Source organism: Aethalodelphis obliquidens, unplaced genomic scaffold (genome assembly GCF_003676395.1).
Source record: "Aethalodelphis obliquidens isolate GAN/ISIS:26980383/991018 unplaced genomic scaffold, ASM367639v1 scaffold77, whole genome shotgun sequence".
In the NCBI taxonomy this organism is placed as follows: domain Eukaryota; kingdom Metazoa; phylum Chordata; class Mammalia; order Artiodactyla; family Delphinidae; genus Aethalodelphis; species Aethalodelphis obliquidens.
In genome coordinates this window covers 4,560,172-4,578,905 of record NW_020838021.1, presented here as the reverse complement: position 1 = coordinate 4,578,905, position 18,734 = coordinate 4,560,172, and the positions used below count along the sequence as shown (strand labels likewise).

Sequence of the window (18,734 nt, the reverse complement as noted above, 5' to 3'; positions counted from 1 at the left end):
CCTTACCATGACTTAAAATGCCTTTCGTGATCTGCCCCTGCTTATTATCTTCATTTCCTGCCACTATATCCTCCATTTGTGCTGCCTCAGGTTTTCCAATATATTTGTATTTAATAGAACATATTATGCTTTTTCACCTCTCTTTAAAGGGAATATAGCTAAGCTCCAAATGTATGTGTCTCCACCCTGTAAGATGCCACCTCTTTGTTTTGACTGTGATAAATCAGATACTCTGCTGGTGATCCTGGCCCTCCCCATTCTGGCTGTTCTATATGAAAATTCAGTCACATTTCTGAAGTTTAAAATGGGTTAACCTGCCATCTGTTTCAAAGCCATTGCTCTAATTTAGTTTATTCTTATTCACTTCAGAGTAAGTATAGCTTAACGACTTACGCAATGTGGGTCTAAAAATATTCATATAACATATCTATATATGTATCCTATATATATAATTTGGATGAACAGAAACTAAGTTAAACAGGAGTGAAATTTCCTTTATGCAAAAGAATTCAAATTATTTACTTTTTTTTTTTTTTTTTTTTTTTTTGCAGTACGCGGGCCTCTCACCGCCGCGGCCTCTCCCATTGTGGAGCACAGGCTCCGGACGCGCAGGCTCAGCGGCCATGGCTCACGGGCCCAGCCGCTCCGCGGCATGTGGGATCCTCCCGGACCGGGGCACGAACCCGCGTCCCCTGCATCGGCAGGCAGACTCTCAACCACTGCGTCACCAGGGAAGCCCTCAAATTACTTACTTTGAAAGAGATTTCTTGAGAGAGAATTTTTCCCTTGAATTTGCAAGATTGATTCTTGCTGTTGCAAAACTTCTTAAGCATGTAAACCTCCAAAATTACTAACATGCTGCCCAGTCCTCTTTTACTATGCCTTCCAGTGGATCTTTATCTATTGGGCTGGCCAAAAAGTTCGTTCGGGTTTTCCATACGGTGGTACCAAAAACCCAAACGAACTTTTTGGCCAACCCCATATTTCACAAAGCCTCATTTTAATTTCTCTACCCAGGCTTAGACAGTGGTGTATGGGAAGTACTTAGTAGGGTGAATACCTCTCCTTGAGACAAAACAGTAATCTCTTGATGCAAGACTTATGTTTAGTATCTATTACTCACTCACCCAAGAAATTATCTCTCTTTATGTCTTAAACTACAGCATGCTAGAGTTCCAAAAAAAAAAAAAATAGAAGTATAGTATTTGCCTTTCATTAAAGTGCCTTCATTTTCAGCAATAGGTGCTAACTATGGTTCTGAAATTAGTTGTATGTGGCACAGGTTCTTCCTGTCATTTTAGTATGTTTAATTCAGATTGAATCTATACTTTTATTTATGACAGGTAAAAGTGCCACTTAACATAGTGGGGATAAAACTTATGGGACATATTACACCAAAAAGGTGATGTCAGATGCAAATATAAACCTTTTTTTAAAGAAGAGTTCTGATAAATGCATGGATGGCAGATTTATAATTAGACTGAAGTTATACCACCATTTTCCAGATCCCTGCCTAGAGAGATGGCTAGAAAGTTGGTAGATTCATGGGCAGGAGGCAAAGTCAATGCTAACGCAGAAACTGCCATCATTATCATAAATGGGTCCACAAGAGTGAACTGAAAGTAGTAATAAGTATAAATGTGACACCAAAAGGATTGATTATGGTCTATAGGATAAAGTAAAATGCTTCTTAGCATTTTATGCTGAGTCATTTCTTGAATGTTATAAGCTACAATGCATTTTAAAGAAAATGTGTTTCAACCTAGATATGGCCTCCAGATAGAAATACAAAACCATTTGAAGGGCCAAAACACCAAGGAAAAGGGAAATTAGTAAAATAAAGGCAAAGTTACAGATATTATAGACCAGGCAGAAGGAAACAACAAACCCACTAGAGGATTCTTGTGAAACAGATATTCCAGCTCTGAAAAAACTGTTCTAGATGACTTTGGGAGGAAGGAAAACAAAAGTAGTTTATGTTAGGATAAACTGTATGCTCATTATGCTTATCTCAGCTCAAATTAATAATCCTAATAATAATCCTGTTCCACTAATAATAAGCATTAATCTTTACTTAGATCTGCTAAGCAATGTCCTGGGTGTTTTACATGTTTCCCTTCATTTAATTAAAAAGAAAATCTATCAGGAAGGTATTATCAACATTCCCACTTTATAGACGAGGAAACTGAGGCACGGAGGCATTAATGAAGCTACTAGTAAGTGAAAGAGATGGTTTTTGTTAAGTGTATTTATCTATACTTAGCAAACTTTGTGGGAAGGGGCATTGTCTATCTAGATCTGATGGGGGAAAAAAACTCCATTTCAATTCTCTCCGTTAAAAAAAAATAAGTTCTTGAATTTTCCAAAATCAAAATTTGCCTTACTCTATTTTGTTTCTTCCCTGTATTATAAAGTATTTGCATTTTTTTTTTGTGATGGAGGCAAAATAAACACACTCCACTCCTCTCATTCTATCACTTTCAGCATGTTCTTACTCCACCGTCATAACAACCCTAGAAAGTAGAGCAATTTGGACTAGTATAAAGGAGGCAGAAGAAAGCACTAAAATCATTGTTACTCGATTTTGATGCAGAGAGCAAGGTGCAGTAGGCCCTTTGCCCTCTCGAATAGTTTCATCCCTAAACTTTCAATCACAGAATTGGGCTCAATATTCTATCTCTCCTAATTCTGTATTAACAACCATTCTGGTCAACTTTCTACATGTGGGCTATATAGTATGTCATGGCAAGGAGATTCATGGACTTAAATTATTTCATCTGTAGAGTTTGGACACTACCTGCATCCCCTGAAGGTGGTATGAATCACTACTAATTTCATGGCAAAAGAAGAAGAACATTGATATCATTAACTGATGATATTGGGTTTGAGAGACAGAAATCCCTACTCCCCAAGTCATTCAATGCAACAGTCCATTTGACCCCAGGCACAATGTATTCTTGTGAGTTTCTATTGCCTCTTATACAAACTGCTGACTGTGGAGAAACTTGATCAAAACATCAAAGATTACCAAAGAAGCCGAGTTTGTGCCCTTCACAACCATTGATGAAGCACCTTAACCTCGCCTCCTCTTGATGCCTTGCAAATGGTCATCTGTCTTCCTGACTACTACTTCATATGGCTTATTTGTAAATTCAAGCAAATGTGCTTCTGACTGGCACTGATACATCACTGATGCCAAAATATCAGAGAGGATGAAGTGTAAGGACATATTTTTTGATTCAGATGGAAAATATTACAGATTTATGGGTAAGTGATGACAATAGCCATTCCATAATATCTTCAAATAATCAGTATCTTTCCATGCCTCCCTTCACTGAATTTTATGACCTCAAAACTTATTCAAAGAAATTATCTACTTGCTGACCCAAAAGGTATAGTGGGTAGGAGTGGGGATGGGGCTGGTTGCCTGAATAATCCAGCTCTGACTTTTCACTTGTTGGATTTGCACTGCTTTCCAATGACCACTTACAGAGCCATAATGCACAGAACATCTATTGATGGCCCATTGATACTGATGTGATTTCCCGTAGTGGATTGAGGGCAGCACAGCCTATAGCCATTCGTATCTAAAGGTTATGTATAATGGATAATAGAGGAACATGAAATAGCAGAAAGAAATTTGCACGGGAAACAGAAGCGGTAAATAGTTTCAGTGAAAGATCTTACTTGGGTTATACAGAAACTGCAAAGGGGGACTGAAAAAAAACCAGATGACTCTTATAGACTCAGCAAGAGTTGAGAGTGAAATGGTTTCATATTTTGAAATATAATACTTTTTTATTTCAACCACAGAAAGCCATTTAAAAATCATCTTGTATGTTACAGTTCTTATGCGACATCTTTCACTTGAATGCCTCTTTATGAATTCTTACTCTGCCCTCCTGAGGTGGTCAGTGATGGATGAGGTAAGTAGAGGAAGAGATTTTAACTGATTATCCAAAGTCACATAATGTCCAGTCCATGACAGAACTCAGAACAAAGTTCCAGTGTTTGCCATCAACATCTCCTCATTTTGAACCCACTCAACCTACTGTGCTAGTATTTAGCCTGATCCTTCTGCATTTTCAAAGTCACACAGAAAAGCATTTCAACAGATATCTCTCACTGATCCACAAATCTCAGTTGCAGTAACTACTGCAATGGATGACCTGGTAAATCTAATTTAATTTGTGATTTAATAAGAAAAAAAATGGTGGATTTATTTAGTAGACCAAGAAGTAAATGATCTGTAAGTTCTGCTGCAGTGCTAGAAGGGCAGCAAGGCCTAGCACTCAACAGCATGTCCTCTGGGGTCAGTTTGCTGCTCTGGCTTAAAGCTCAAAGCTCAGTATCCTTACTTTTTAGTGCTGTGACCTCCATGTGATCTCTTACCTTGGCTGTGCCTCAGTTTCCTCATTTATAAAATAGATTTAATACTGATAGCTACCTTAAGGACTGTTCTGATAATGCAATGAGCTAATACAAGTAGAGTGCTTAGCATAATTTGTTTTTTTCAATAAACTTTTACCGACAGGGCTGCTATGGGCCAGGCACTGTTCTTAGTGCTGGGGTACAGCCATGAATAAAATGGCTAACTCTGAGAACCAGTGAATTTTAATAGTGAATAATGATTATATAGGTAGTTATGGTAACAACAACAATAATAATATTTAACATTTATAGTATACTTACTGTGTTTTAAGTCCTATTCCAAGTTCTTTAGTTATATTAACTCATTTAATTCTTATGAAAACCCTATGTTACAGGTACTGTTTTAAGACAGTTTTACAGATGAGGAAACGGAGGCCTTAAAAGGGTGAATAATTTGCCCAAGGTAACATGCCTAAGAAGCGGCAGAGGTCTGAAAAATCCATGCTCATAACCGTTGTACTATACAACCTTACTGTCATATCAGATTTATATGCCATTGTTTACCCTATTAAAAAAGGCAGTCCTTGAAATAACTGAAACATTCTGCTTTCACTTTTTTTTTTCTTCTGGCCGCACCACATGGCATGTGGAACTTCCCCGACCACGGATCAAACCCGTGCCCCCTGCAGTGGAAGCGCAGAGTCTTAACCACTGGACCACAAGGGAAGCCCTCCACTTTTGCTTCTGAAATGAATCAACATAATCTAACTAAACAAGTCTCAGAGTATATAATACAATTTTTTATATGAGTGGCCATATAATAAATTTAAATAGAAACATAGGTTTGAACACAGTATAAACCTATTAATAAGAAGCTTGCTATACCTGGATTTGTTTATTCCAGAGGTAAAGTCTTGAATCTAAAATATTATCTCTCTGTATAGTAAAAGTTAATAGAAGCTAACCTATAAGATAAGAGTTGGTCTCATAATTGAACAATAACATTTTAAAGGGCCTCTAATGTATTTCAACTTTTCAAATTACTCCTTGCTTTGAATGATACCATATTAAAACCCTGTTTATATTACAGTACTTTCTCATCTCCAACCTCCATTCCTTCAGCGCTATTCCTCATTAAACGTTATTACAAAACAAATAAACATACATGTTGGGTTATCCTGAAATGTCTGAGATAAAGGACACATTTTGATATTATAGGTTAATATTATCCACATTTAATAGAAGCATTGTTCAAACATATTCAGATTGTACGATGAAAATAGAAAAGAGATAATCATGAGCATCAATATAGGCTATGATCCTGTACTGTTGACATTATCAGCGACTCCCCTACAAAATATATCTGTTTATTTAACTTCCTACCCTTTGTTCTGTGACTCTTATAAAAACTGGTTATGGGAAATTTCTTATTGTTCACGTTTTTTAATAAATCAGACTCAACAAAACTTACTTTTTTATAATTATAAGAAACTCTAAATCCCTTTTTAATCTATCTCTCAGAATCATATTCAATGTATCTTTGTGGGTAGCTCCCCTTCAATTAAGAAATCAGGCTAAACCTGAAAAGAAGATACAAGTGACGTACTTAGAATTCTTTTTCTACCATGATATGTTATTCTTCTAGGAAAAGTGCTTCCACAAAATACATGTTTTTTAAGTTAATTTACATCTTAGACTGTAAAACCACTCAGACAAGGAAATTAATGTTCAGTCAAAATAAAATGCCAGCCAGAAAAATCAATACGATTTGCTATCAAGTAAGGGTGACTTTAATCAAGATGCCTCAAGAACAACATTTTTCTTAAAAGTGGAAAGTGTGCCTCACTACTGTTTTCTCTTCTACCCTCACAAACACAGTAACCACACAATTCTGCAGCCATTTACCTAGTGAAAATAAGAAGACATTTTTTTTAGTCCCAGTGTAAAACTCTGCATTCTTGGAAAGAGATTATGCCCTGGATTTTCCGATAGCTTCCAAGTAACTACTACTTTAATGAAATTGCTACCTGAAAGTTTGGTAGCAGTATTATTGTTTAACTATAATTTAAGAAGCTATTGTAGATTGGTACTTATGACTTCTAATGAGAAAACCGTAACAACCTTTTAATTGAAGGGGAAATGGTTAACTACAGTAATTGCAATCAATAAGACTGTGCTAGTAGCATAAATATTTCTTCTCAAAGAGCAATCCTTACGCTCCTCAGCAGTATTTAAGGTTAGGAAGTACCAAAAAATAAATAAATAACCTAATTAGAAATCTATTTGTTATTTTTTTTTTACATCTTTATTGGAGTATAATTGCTTTAAATGGTGTGTTAGTTTCTGCTTTATAACAAAGTGAATCAGTTATACATATACATATGTTCCCATATCTCTTCCCTCTTGCGTCTCCCTCCCTCCCACCCTCCCTATCCTACCCCTCTAGGTGGTCACAAAGCACCTAGCTGATCTCCCTGTGCCATGTGGCTGCTTCCCACTAGCTAACTATTTTACGTTTGGTAGTGTATATATGTCCATGCCACTCTCTCACTTTGTCACAGCTTACCCTACCCCCTCCCCATATCCTCAAGTCCATTCTCTAGTAGGTCTGTGTCTTTATTCCTGTCTTACCCCTAGGTTCTTCATGACATTTTTTTCTTACATTCCATATATATGTGTTAGCATATGGTATTTGTCTTTCTCTTTCTGACCTACTTCACTCCGTATGACAGACTCTAGGTCTATCCACCTCATTACAAATAGCTCAATTTCGTTTCTTTTCATGGCTGAGTAATATTCCATTGTATATATGTGCCACATCTTCTTTATCCATTCATCCGATGATGGACACTTAGGTTGTTTCCATCTCCTGGCTATTGTAAATAGAGCTGCAATGAACATTTTGGTACATGACTCTTTTTGAATTATGGTTTTGAACCAGGGACCTTTCGCGTATTAGGCGAACGTGATAACCACTACACTACGGAAAGAGCTCTCTATTTGTTATTGATAATATTAAGCCTTAGTTCAAATTTGTAGGTCGCAGAGTAGAGAGAGAAACTCCCCCCGGCTCCCAACTCCACCACAAGCAAAACAATACGTTGATTAAGAAGAAAAGCAAAGCATGGAAAAAAGGGCTTACCAATCACATAGGCTAGTAACAAGGCCAAAGTCACTGTGATTGCAGTGGCACTCAAGGCCGTGCACTTCCAATTGCAGCACCTGTAGGGTTTGTTGAAGGTAAAGGCAGGTCTGGAAAAGGTGCTTCGAGGAAGTGGCCTGGGAGGAGGCGAGTACACAGTATTGGATGTCAGAGGGTAGTTCTGACTGGCTGCACTGAAGATGGCCGAGGAACCAGATCCATGTTTGAACAGGAAATGCCTGCGGAAAGGAAACAAAAGTTTGGGCTATCAAAACCAAAGCCACTTGCTACAGAAATACAAATTCCACTAATTTGAAACAATCATGCTATGACAAAGCACAGGACAACTAGGAGGAACTCAACAAAATTTTCTTATACCTAACACTTAACTACAAAGTGCCATTGGTGATCTCCTTTTTGTTTTCCTATTTTAGACTTTTAAGAGGAGGAAAGAGGTCTTCTGTTCCCTGACTTGTTGACTAATGAAATTCTCAAATTCTAAGCATTAACATTCCACATTTGATGGTATTAACTATACTGCTCCCTTTCATTAAATATAATACTCAAAAAGAGAAAGAGAAGTATCATCAAGCATTTTGATAATATCAATGGCCTAGAGACCAGTATTTTTATTTAGAGACCAGCTTTGACAGACATATTTTCACCCAATATTTTATTATAAAAATTGCCAAACACATAGCCAAAGGAAAGAATTTTATAATAAACACACATCTACTCAAGAGAATATCAAGTAAAGAGATTCAGTAAATCTGGAGTAGGTCCTAAGCATGTATTTTTTAATAAAACGTCCTAGGTAAGTTTGATGTGCGTATCCAGTTGAGCAGCACTGGCCTTAGAAATGCTAGATTCAAATTTTAAAAGATTGTTATCAAATAAACAATTTTAAAAATTAAAAAAAACCCAAAACCACAGATGTACTTGTCAACTAAATTCTATATTTAACATATGACTATATTCACTCTATCACATATTTATCCACCTCTCCATTCCTATCTTAGTCCATCTTTTTTTAAAACATTTCATTTTTTATTCAAGCATTTCAAAGTAAGCTGCATACATCGGTACACTTCCCTTCACATATTTCAACTTTCATATTATTATCTAGAGTTCAGTAATTTTTTTACAGATTTTTAATGTAAAATTTATACACGATGGGTTTGAGTTTTTTAGATTCCACATATGAGTGATAGCATACAGTATTTGTCTTTCTCTGCCTGATTTATCTCACAGCATAATATCCTCGAGGTCCATCCATGAACTTGTTAAAATGAAGAGGAGAGTGTTGGTTACCGGGAGCTGAGAGGTGGGGGATAGGGAGATGTTTAAGGTTACAAATTTGCAACTAGCAGATAAATAAGTCTTGGAGATCTAATGCACAGTATTATTATAGACAATAATAATGTAAAATAAATATCAAACTTGCTGAGGCAGTAGACCTTAACCATTCCCACCACAAGAAAGAAATGATAATTATGTGACAGAGGCGTTAGCTAACATTACAAATGGCAATTGTACCAAATCAACATGCTGGACACCTTAAACTTATAAACTGTTATATGTGAATATAATATAAAAAATTATACACAATGAAATGCACAAATTTTAAGTGTACATTTACTGAGACTTGAAAATGCAATCACCTGTGTAACCTAAACCCCTATCAAGATACAGGACATTCCCATCACCCCAGGAAGTGCCCTCCTGCCTTTTGAAGTAAATCCCTATTCCCTAACCCCCAAAGGCAACCACTATTTTGCATTTTTTCTACCCTACATTACTTTTGCCTGTCCTGGAACTTCATATTGCTGTCATGTTTGAATTACTAGAGGATGATTATTGACAGCTCATGACTATTGTAATATGGGTATTTCATAAACAGTAGTGATTTATTCACATGTAAGGAGTTGGCATAAAAATATGTTTTTGTGCAATACTCTACCCTTATCGGGTACTAAGTGCCATGCATTGTGTTAAACACTCATTATCTCAGTTAGTATTCATTCATATGAAATAGGCTACATTATTATCTGCATGGTGTATTTAAGGAAATGGAGGCCGAAAGAGGTTAAGTAACTTGCTTAAATCCACCTAGGAAATGAATAACAAAGCCAGAATGAGATCTCAAGCCATTCCAGCTCCAAAGTCCTCAATCTACTCTACTATGCTGCCTGGGGCAGTAAAATGCACTGCTAAACAAAAAACATTCTGGTGCCACATTTTCATGTAATACATCACAAGACCCTTCCGCTGAGCAAAGAGCCAACATCACCTTGTACATGTCACATACGCCCAAATGCATAAATCATTAAGAATATTTTAAGACTGATTTTAGCTTCCATTTTTAAAGAACAAAAGCATACATGTTTAAAGGAAAAAACAACTGTCAACATGCCAGTTAATGAAAATATCCACATTAGAGAGTTTTGCTTTAGTATATGAGGATAAAAGTTATTTAAAGGGCAGGATTGCCGAGGGGAGTGGAGATTCACACGCCTTTCTGGAAGATAATTTGGCATTACGTAACAAAAGACTTAAAATATGCATATTCCTTGTCCAAAAATTATGCCTATAGGAATTTATCCTTAGGAAATGATGTGTATGACAATGTATATAAAAAGTCATTCATTGAAGTGTTATTTATAACAGCAAAAGATAAACACACAAATGCTCATTAATAGATAGTTGGGTAAGTATATTATTTTATAAACACGCAGTAGAATACTATACAACCATTACAAATTGTACTGTAAAAGAATATCTATTCACTAGGAAAAGTGTTTACAGATATCACCAGGTAAAAGCAAGTAGGTTTCAAAACAATATGGGCAATAGAATACAATTTTTAAAATAAAAAAATATATATGCTCATGGAAAGATAATAATTTGTGTTACCTTTGGATAGCAGGGGTATTTTTTGAAGTTTTCTGCCTTGAGCTTGTATTGTTCTTGTAACTAGTATCAAAAAGATTGGGAGTGGGGTCAGTGGGAAAAATGCAGTGACTAATACCAACCACATGAATGGGGTCAGTGGGAAAAATGCAGTGACTAATACCAACCACATGAATAGTGGGTTCTATTTATGTGAACATAATTTATTGAGCACCTAGAAAAGCCAGGCACCAAAGTAGGTACAGTATATGCAATATTTTGATCCTAATACATCTGTGGGGTTGATATTATTATTATAATCTTACAGATGATGAAACAGAGATCGAAAGAGGTTTAGTAGGAGCAAAGAGGTAATGATAATAGTTATCATTATAATGATAATAAGAGGTAACATTCATTAAGTGCTTACTTGTACCAGACATTATTCTAATTAATTCAGAAAGCATTACATAATTTAATCTTTACAACAATCCCATTACAGTAAGTATGTACATTTACAGATGAGAAAACCAGTGCACAGAGAGGTTAAGTAATTTGTCCACAGTCACGCAGCTAGTACTGGTAAAGCCAACTTTCAAGTCCAAGCAGTCTGGCTCCAGAGCCATTGATCTTAACCACGACATTACAGTACAGTATATCAGGGTTCTGCAGTTAGTGGACACATGAAGCTTTGAATCCAGGCCTTATAGGGCACAGAAGAAGCATGCTTTGTGTTGATTTTGGCATGTGGATGATATTGGATTGAGCCACACTTTTACCCTTTTTCTCTCAGGCCTTTGGGACCTGAGAGAAAAACGTGAGAATGATGGCTACAGAATCACAGAGTTAGAGAGATCTCAGAAATCAGCTAGCAGCCCAACACCCTCATTTTGCAGTTAGGGAAATGGAGGCCCAGAGAATAAAAGTGGATTATTTAAAAGAAACATCAGTAGTTAATGATATCAATGTAGTTAGAATCGAGGACTTGCAAAATAGTGTATTTCCACTACACTGTGCTACCTGCCAACCAGTCTTCACCAGATTACCACCAGGTTCTATCTAATCTTCTGGGTTAACTGACCAGGGCTAACCAAATACAATCTATTCAAACAGTACTTCATAATACATATCTATTTTTCTGTATGTCACATGTTCTCATAGTAAGTTTTAAAGACCACCTTAACTTTTTTGAATGAATGGAGAACCATTAGAAAGAAGCTAGTCTTCAGTCGTTAAGACTGTAAAGGAGTTATTGCTGCTTCTAAAGGCACTGAACGTATCCCCAGAATGGACAAACAGTATGTAGTAGAAATAAGATAAACATATTTTATTGAAAAAGTGACTCACAGCATTATGTTTCTTCCATTTGATTGTACTTCCTCTTTAGTCCCTGAAATAATCACCTCCATGTCATAAGGAGGTAGATTTCTTCTTTAATGTCTGGTTATCTCTCCCAGCCTATGTTTTCCCCTTTGGCCATCTAATTTACTAGTTGAGGAAGAAGTATAGCACTTTACAAACAGCAGAGTGGAGAAGCCTCCCCATTTCCCCACCACAACTTTGTGGTTACACTGGAGGCGATAATATGTCACTTGCATATAACTGATCCTATACAGCAACACTCTGATATGTTCCTATGGGATAGAAGAGAAATCTAGCAGTATGGGGCTTTTTTATTCACTGTTTGGAGATTAAAATCTTCGATCCTTTGCGTATTTATGAAGGAGAACAATTGGATTTTTGAGACAATGTAAGTGGCCCCATACGCTGGATATTGATTTGGTTTGGTATATCATTAAGAGGTAGAAGAAAGACAAAGAAAGACAGAGAATTGTTGGCTATTATGATGGCAATTACAAGCAATAATCAATATCCCTGAGCACTGTAATTTCATCTTGATATATACCAAAGGATTTCCAAATGCAGTTTCATAAGTAAAATATTACAACATAATGAATAAATTCGACAGTTGCAGCAGAGCAACATTTAAACTAATTCATATTTGAGTGGAATCCAAATCACAGTCCTCAGTGAGGGTAGATAATAAAATGAGTTCATATACTAAGGTTCCTGTTTTCTTATTAACAAACTGAGATTAAGATTCTCTGCTGAAAGTGATCTATACTTTGATGTGCATCATGAACAACAGCAATGCAAATGCTATGTACTGTCAAAGGCTTTGCAGTCCATTGTTGGAAAGCGAAACTACTGCCTAAATGTGTTTTCATAGTCCCTGAAAAAAATAGGAGCATAAAGACAAATGCACACTGCTAGACTTCAGCTATGTGCTCATAAAATCAGATCATCTGTCTAAGCACATTGCTTTTCCCAGGGGACCTGAGGATATACTAAAATGTTGCTATCAATTTCATACAATTAGGTTTTTTTCCACAGAGGAAATGATAAAAATGCAGTTCAAGAGTTTATGTGTAAGTAGTACTCTCCTTTGCATCTGTTTTAATATTCAATTTCAAATTTAAAAAGGAAAAGTAAGATATTGCCAAAAGGAAATGGGCATATAAGGAAATTGAAAAAAATATATATCTTTAAGACTGATGAGACCCAGTGCTGGTAAATGGGAATTTAATAAATATTCCTGTAAGGATTTTAAGATCATCTATAAAAAAGGGGAAAATGTACTTTCTCTTTTTAAACCCTACATACAACATAATTCTGAGGGTACCTGCTAGCACTAAATGATGTGATTTAATGTGGCACTTGAAATTCTATAGGAAATAGACAGAAATCTACAGCTTTCTAACAACAGATGCATAAATAACCAATGAATTTTTTCTTTTACATCTTGTAAACATACTTATGAGTCTCTAAACCTGCATTCCCTTAGTTACAAATATTAGACTAATTTTTATACCCAAAGGAAGGAATTCAACTTACCTCCAGTTAGAAGCTGAGGTTGATTTAAAAAAAATAATAAAGAAGAAGACTGCAATAAAAAGGCCTTGAGTCAAGGTGTTAGGGCCAAATCACATTCAGATAGGACAGTGGAATTCAGGCATTTATTCTTTTAAAAAAATTATTAAATGCATTTTTATTGTGATAAAAAACACAGAACACAAAATTTACCATCCTATACCGTTTTTAAGTGTATAGTTCAGTAGTATTAAGTATATTCACATTATTGAGAAAGAGATCTCCAGAACTTCTTCATCTTGCAAATGTGAAACTCTACACTCATTAAACAACTCCTCTTTCCCCCTCTCCCCAGCCTCTGGTAACCACCATTCTCATTTGTTTCTACGAATTTGACAATTTTAGATATGTCATATAAGTAGAATCACACAATATCTGTCTTTTTGTGACTTGTTTACTTCACTTAATTTAACATCCTCAAGTTTTATCTGTGTGACTGGATTTCTTTCCTTTTCAAGGCTGATGACTTGTACGTATATACCATATTTTGTTTAGCCATTCATCTGTCGATGAACATTTGGGTTGCTTCCGCCTCTTGGCTACTGTGAATAATGCTGCTATGAACATGGGTGTGCAAATATCTCTTTGAGATCCTGCTTTCAATTCTTTTAAGTATATACACAGAAGTGGGATTGCTGGATCATATGTCAGCTCTATTTTTATTTTTTTGAGGAATCTCCATACTGTTTTCCATAGTAGTTGTATCATTTTACATTCCCACCAACAGTGCAAAGGGTTCCATTTCTCCACATCCTTGCTAACACTTGTTATTTCTTGTCTTTTTGATGATAGCCATCGTAATGGGTATGAGGTGATACCTCATTGTGGTTTTGATTTGCATTTCTCTGATGGTTAGTGATGCTGAGCATCTTTTCATATGCTTGTTGGCCGTTTTTCATATCCTCTTTGAAGAAATGTCTATTCATAGGTATTCATTCTTATGCCTCCAAAAACATGAGAAGATAAAAGAAAATGTCATGCTGAGTCAGCCCCATTTTCTTCTCTGACAAGAATATCTAGTGAATATCTAGTGTTCTTTTGTGGCAAAGCGTGGTTACTGGCAAGATATCAACCTCAACATCTCTAGTTTTTGCATAATAGCCTATTCTTGATATTCCTTTTTAGGATAAATGCTCCTAAAAAGAGTATTTATCCAAACTCTCTCTGAGCCTAAATGGTATTATCAGCTTGGACAACCTCTTGGGGGTAACAATTTTTTTTTTTTTATTAACAACTATATAAAGGTGGATTTCATTTTATTTGCCCTAGGTTTCTTTCTTCCAAATTTTAAGTCACCCTGTCCATATGTCCCATTCAAACCTTATATGCCAAGTCTTCATAAAAAAGTTTATAGTCTCTCCATGTTGTTCATAATTTTTAAGAGATTTAAAAAAATATATACTTTCAGGATATATATATCTAAACCTTAATTTTTCTAGGCTTAAGCCTTAGTTCTATAATCTATTCTTAAATGGTAATACTCTATGGTCTAGATTGGTATTCATGTGATTTTCCAAGTGAGGTAGTTAGCAGCTAATGGGAGAGCTCTTTTAAAAATCTTTTTTGTGGCTATTATTCCCTCTTGTCTTTTAATCAGAAGTAGTATCTACCCTACCTCCTCAACTGCCTCTGGATTGTATATTCCGTTAGGGCAGGGACCAAGTCAACTTCTAGGTTCCTTGTCTCATACTTCAAAGGTACTCAATGAATATATATTGATTTGCATGATGTTTTTGCTTTTTCTAAAAGGCTCTTGATTCTCTGTACAGAATGAATGAGGCTTGGGGACTCTAAAATAACTGTTTCACTCGTGAGCAAATATCTCCTGGTTTCCTGAATATAAAAGGACAATTACAAGCCTTCATTTTATTTTCACATAATCTAAAGGAAACAAATAAGTCAAAAAAATAGTTGAGTCACATTTCGTCTCTATTTGAGACATCTGAGTGAGGAAAGAATTATTGTTAATAAAAATACTAATAATTAGAAATAATCGCTGTGAATGATAATGGCAATAGCAATGACCACTTACTGAACATCTATGTGCCAGGCACTCTGCTAAAGTAATTTGTGGGGTTTGTTTTCTCACTGAATCCTCAAAGTAACCCTATAAAGTAGATGATATTATCCACATGCCATAGTTTAGGAGGCTGAGGTTGAGCTACTAAGTTTAAGTACATTTCCCAAGGTCACGCAACCAGTAGATGATAGAATCTACTTCAGTTTTTCTGATTACTAGGATGCAATCTACATGAGAGTAGAAATTTCATTTGTCTTATTTATTGCTGTATCCCCAGCATCTAGAATTGTGCCTCACAAAGACTAGGTGCTTAATAAATATTTTTACTTCTATGCACGAACAATGAAACCCATTTACTTAACCACTGTGCACATACTAACTCATGACATCCCTGATGTCACTCTTACTGCTAATCATTAAGGTAATAAAATCTTCTTAAATCACATGATCATCTGGCATTTCTCTGTTCAGAATGAACATATATGAGCGTATTATTCCACTGAATATGTTTTTATGGATATATTTATTTCAACTCTTTTAATTATAGAATTGACAAATGATATTAGGAGGATACATACTTATGAAAGTGAACTGTCATGTCTCCTTGTTTAGAATACATCAGAACATTTTTCATTCAACAGTGTATCAGACTTCCCAATATAAATTAAACATTTCTGTAACAGGACATTTAGAGATACATTGGAGCTAGCAGGGTTGGAATATATATATATATATATATATATATATATATATATATATATATATATATATATAGCATATATATAAATGCTAGAGAAAGAAAATACTACGTATTCTATAATGTTTGACCAAGATGCTTTAGTAGACTCCAAAATAAATGAAAATGAACAATTATCCTCCACTTCATAATAATGCCCTTTCAAGTCATCCTCTCTATCTCTAAGTTAAATCCATGCTCTATAGATGTACTTTTTAATTTAAAAATCGATATTAAAAAATCCTACATCACTTGAAGGGTAAATATCAAATTAGTATTTTCTATTAATGTACACGTTCCTGTATTAAAAGGATAAGGCCAACATATAAAAATTATTTACTTAGATTAGTAATCTTACCATTTTTTCATTCTCTTTGTATTTAAAGGTAATTTAGGTCCCGAGATATGGTGTGGAAGCTGTAATCCTTTCAAACTAGAAACAATCTGGAAAGCTACTGATGGGTGAGACTTTCAATCCTCTTATGATTTTATACATCTTCTCCATGAAGGCATAACAAAATGCCACCCCACAGTTTTCAAGAGTTCATTTCCCACCAGGGAACCATTTTAAATGGGAACAAACATGGAACCTAGGCAAAATTTATTAGCACACGTTTAAAATTAAACCAGACCCCAAATTTTCTAAGATTTAAGAGAATTTCATTCATTTTATAAAGAAATTCAATTATGCTTCCCTTTACAAAAGCTGAAAGTCCATTCCCAATTTTACTCACCAGAGCAACCTGCTGATTTTGTAGAATTGGTCTTCACTGGTTACTTGGCTTATTTATTTATTTCTCTTTTTAGAGGAGTGGATAGCGGGCAGAGTATCATATACCTTAATTACCTTTTTATTCACCCTCATTTTCCTCAGATATGTATTATCCTCGTTTGTTTTATGAGCCAGTTGACATGGTATACTTTTCTGTATCATTTCTTTTTATTGAATTGTAATCTATATTAGCAAAGACATTTTATTTTAAAGAGAGAGTGTTTCAAACTAAATACAAAGGAGTATAATAAGGACAGAACCTGAGAGTTTACCACTGAGCTCTTCAGGTTAAAAATCTAGATTATCATTCTCATGCAACTTTTAAAGGATGTTGATCAGCACTTGCTTTCATTAGCTTTCACTTCTCTGAAAGTCTTACTCATACATGTATAATAAAGGCAAGAATGTTTTTTATAATGCTATAAAATAACATAAGAAATGCCACTCAAATCAGTCCTCTAACCTATTCAGCATAACGTTTCTCTAAGGGAGAAACTGGCAAAGGGCACGGCTGTCCTCTGAAATATCAGCCTCAAAAATCAAAGATGTGGCCTGAGGCAGAAACTGTCCACTCCTGACCAACGTCCATGTTCTCCTTTTCTCTTGGGCACACAGATAGACTACATTTCCCAGTCACCATTTCCATTAGGTATGGTCATGTGACTAAGTTCTGGGTAGTGAAATGTGAAGGGTGAGAAAAAGTGGTGTTTGACACTTCCAATCTTCAGCCCTAAAAAATTCCAACCCATGATTCTCAATGTCCTTTTGCATAAGAGAGCAGATTCAAATATGGAAGGAGTCTAGTCCATTCATTCCATGGAACATTATGACGTCAGAAAAAATATTAAGAATTTTTAACCATAAAAGCATATTAGATATGCTGACCTTTGTCTCTCTGCAAAGAGCCCTGGACAGAGCATCCCTATCCATGACTTTCCCAAACCCACTCCCCACTGCTCACGGTCATAGTTAATTGGACCAGAATTGGACATCCAACCTCAGAGACAATGATATTTTCTCTCCCTCCCTCTCTTCCCCTCTCTCTCTTCCTCTCTCTCTCTCTTCCTCTCTCTCTCTCCATCTTTCTCTCTCAGAAATCTAGACACAGAAACCTGTCAGCTAGGAAAGCCAAAATGCAAGGTCATTTTGAGCCAGAGCTGAAGTTGCAGCAGAACAGGGGAACAGATTAAAAAATCCCATTTAGAATGAAGCCTGAGAATAGAGCATGTGTGCAGACAGAAGCACGCATGTGGCCCCAGAAAGAAACAGAACAATGGGGAGAGCTCTATCTCTCATTAGGCCTTGTTGTACTCACTGTCCTTTCCCTGTGAGACTATCCTGTATCATTTTTTAAAACCTCCTTTTTACTAGATTTGGTTTTTTAAAGCATTTCTGTTCCCGTTAACCAGATAATTTCTAAGGCAATAAGTGATTTTCCATGTTGGGAAGCAAAACCCAGAATTCATATATACAGCACAACCACAACTACGTGCTGTCCCTTCCCACACAAAAACAACAACAATTCCAATTTCAAATCCCTATTCTGCAGAAATCTAACCCCAAAGAAAACATATGGAAATCTTAATAGTAACTATCTTTGGGTAACAGAATTTGTAGATATATTTTTCTTTCTGATTTCCTGTGTTTTTCCTGTTTTTGAATGAAGGTCTGTTACTTTTATAAGAGCCTTCATAATTTGGCCTCTGCAGGCCTCTCTGACTCACCTCAGCTATCGTCTCCCGTGCTCTCTAAGCTCTGAACATCCTATGTCATATACGGTTTCCCAAATATGCCTTTTTTTTTCAGGCTTCTGTGTTCTCATGTAAGCTTTTTAGAAATATCAGAAGAGCTAAGAAACGCCCAAGAGTGGTGT

At 35.8% G+C, this 18,734-nt stretch overlaps 1 protein-coding gene across 1 annotated transcript in view; it reads right to left on the bottom strand.

Moving 5' to 3' along the window:
• LOC113612446 (teneurin-1-like) overlaps positions 1 to 18,734 on the bottom strand; it is a 299,439-nt gene that overhangs the window by 51,586 nt on the left and 229,119 nt on the right. The window contains exon 5 of the mRNA XM_027092334.1: positions 7,467 to 7,752. Coding sequence (XP_026948135.1) covers positions 7,467 to 7,752 — 286 coding nt within the window. The remainder of the gene's footprint in view (positions 1 to 7,466; positions 7,753 to 18,734) is intronic.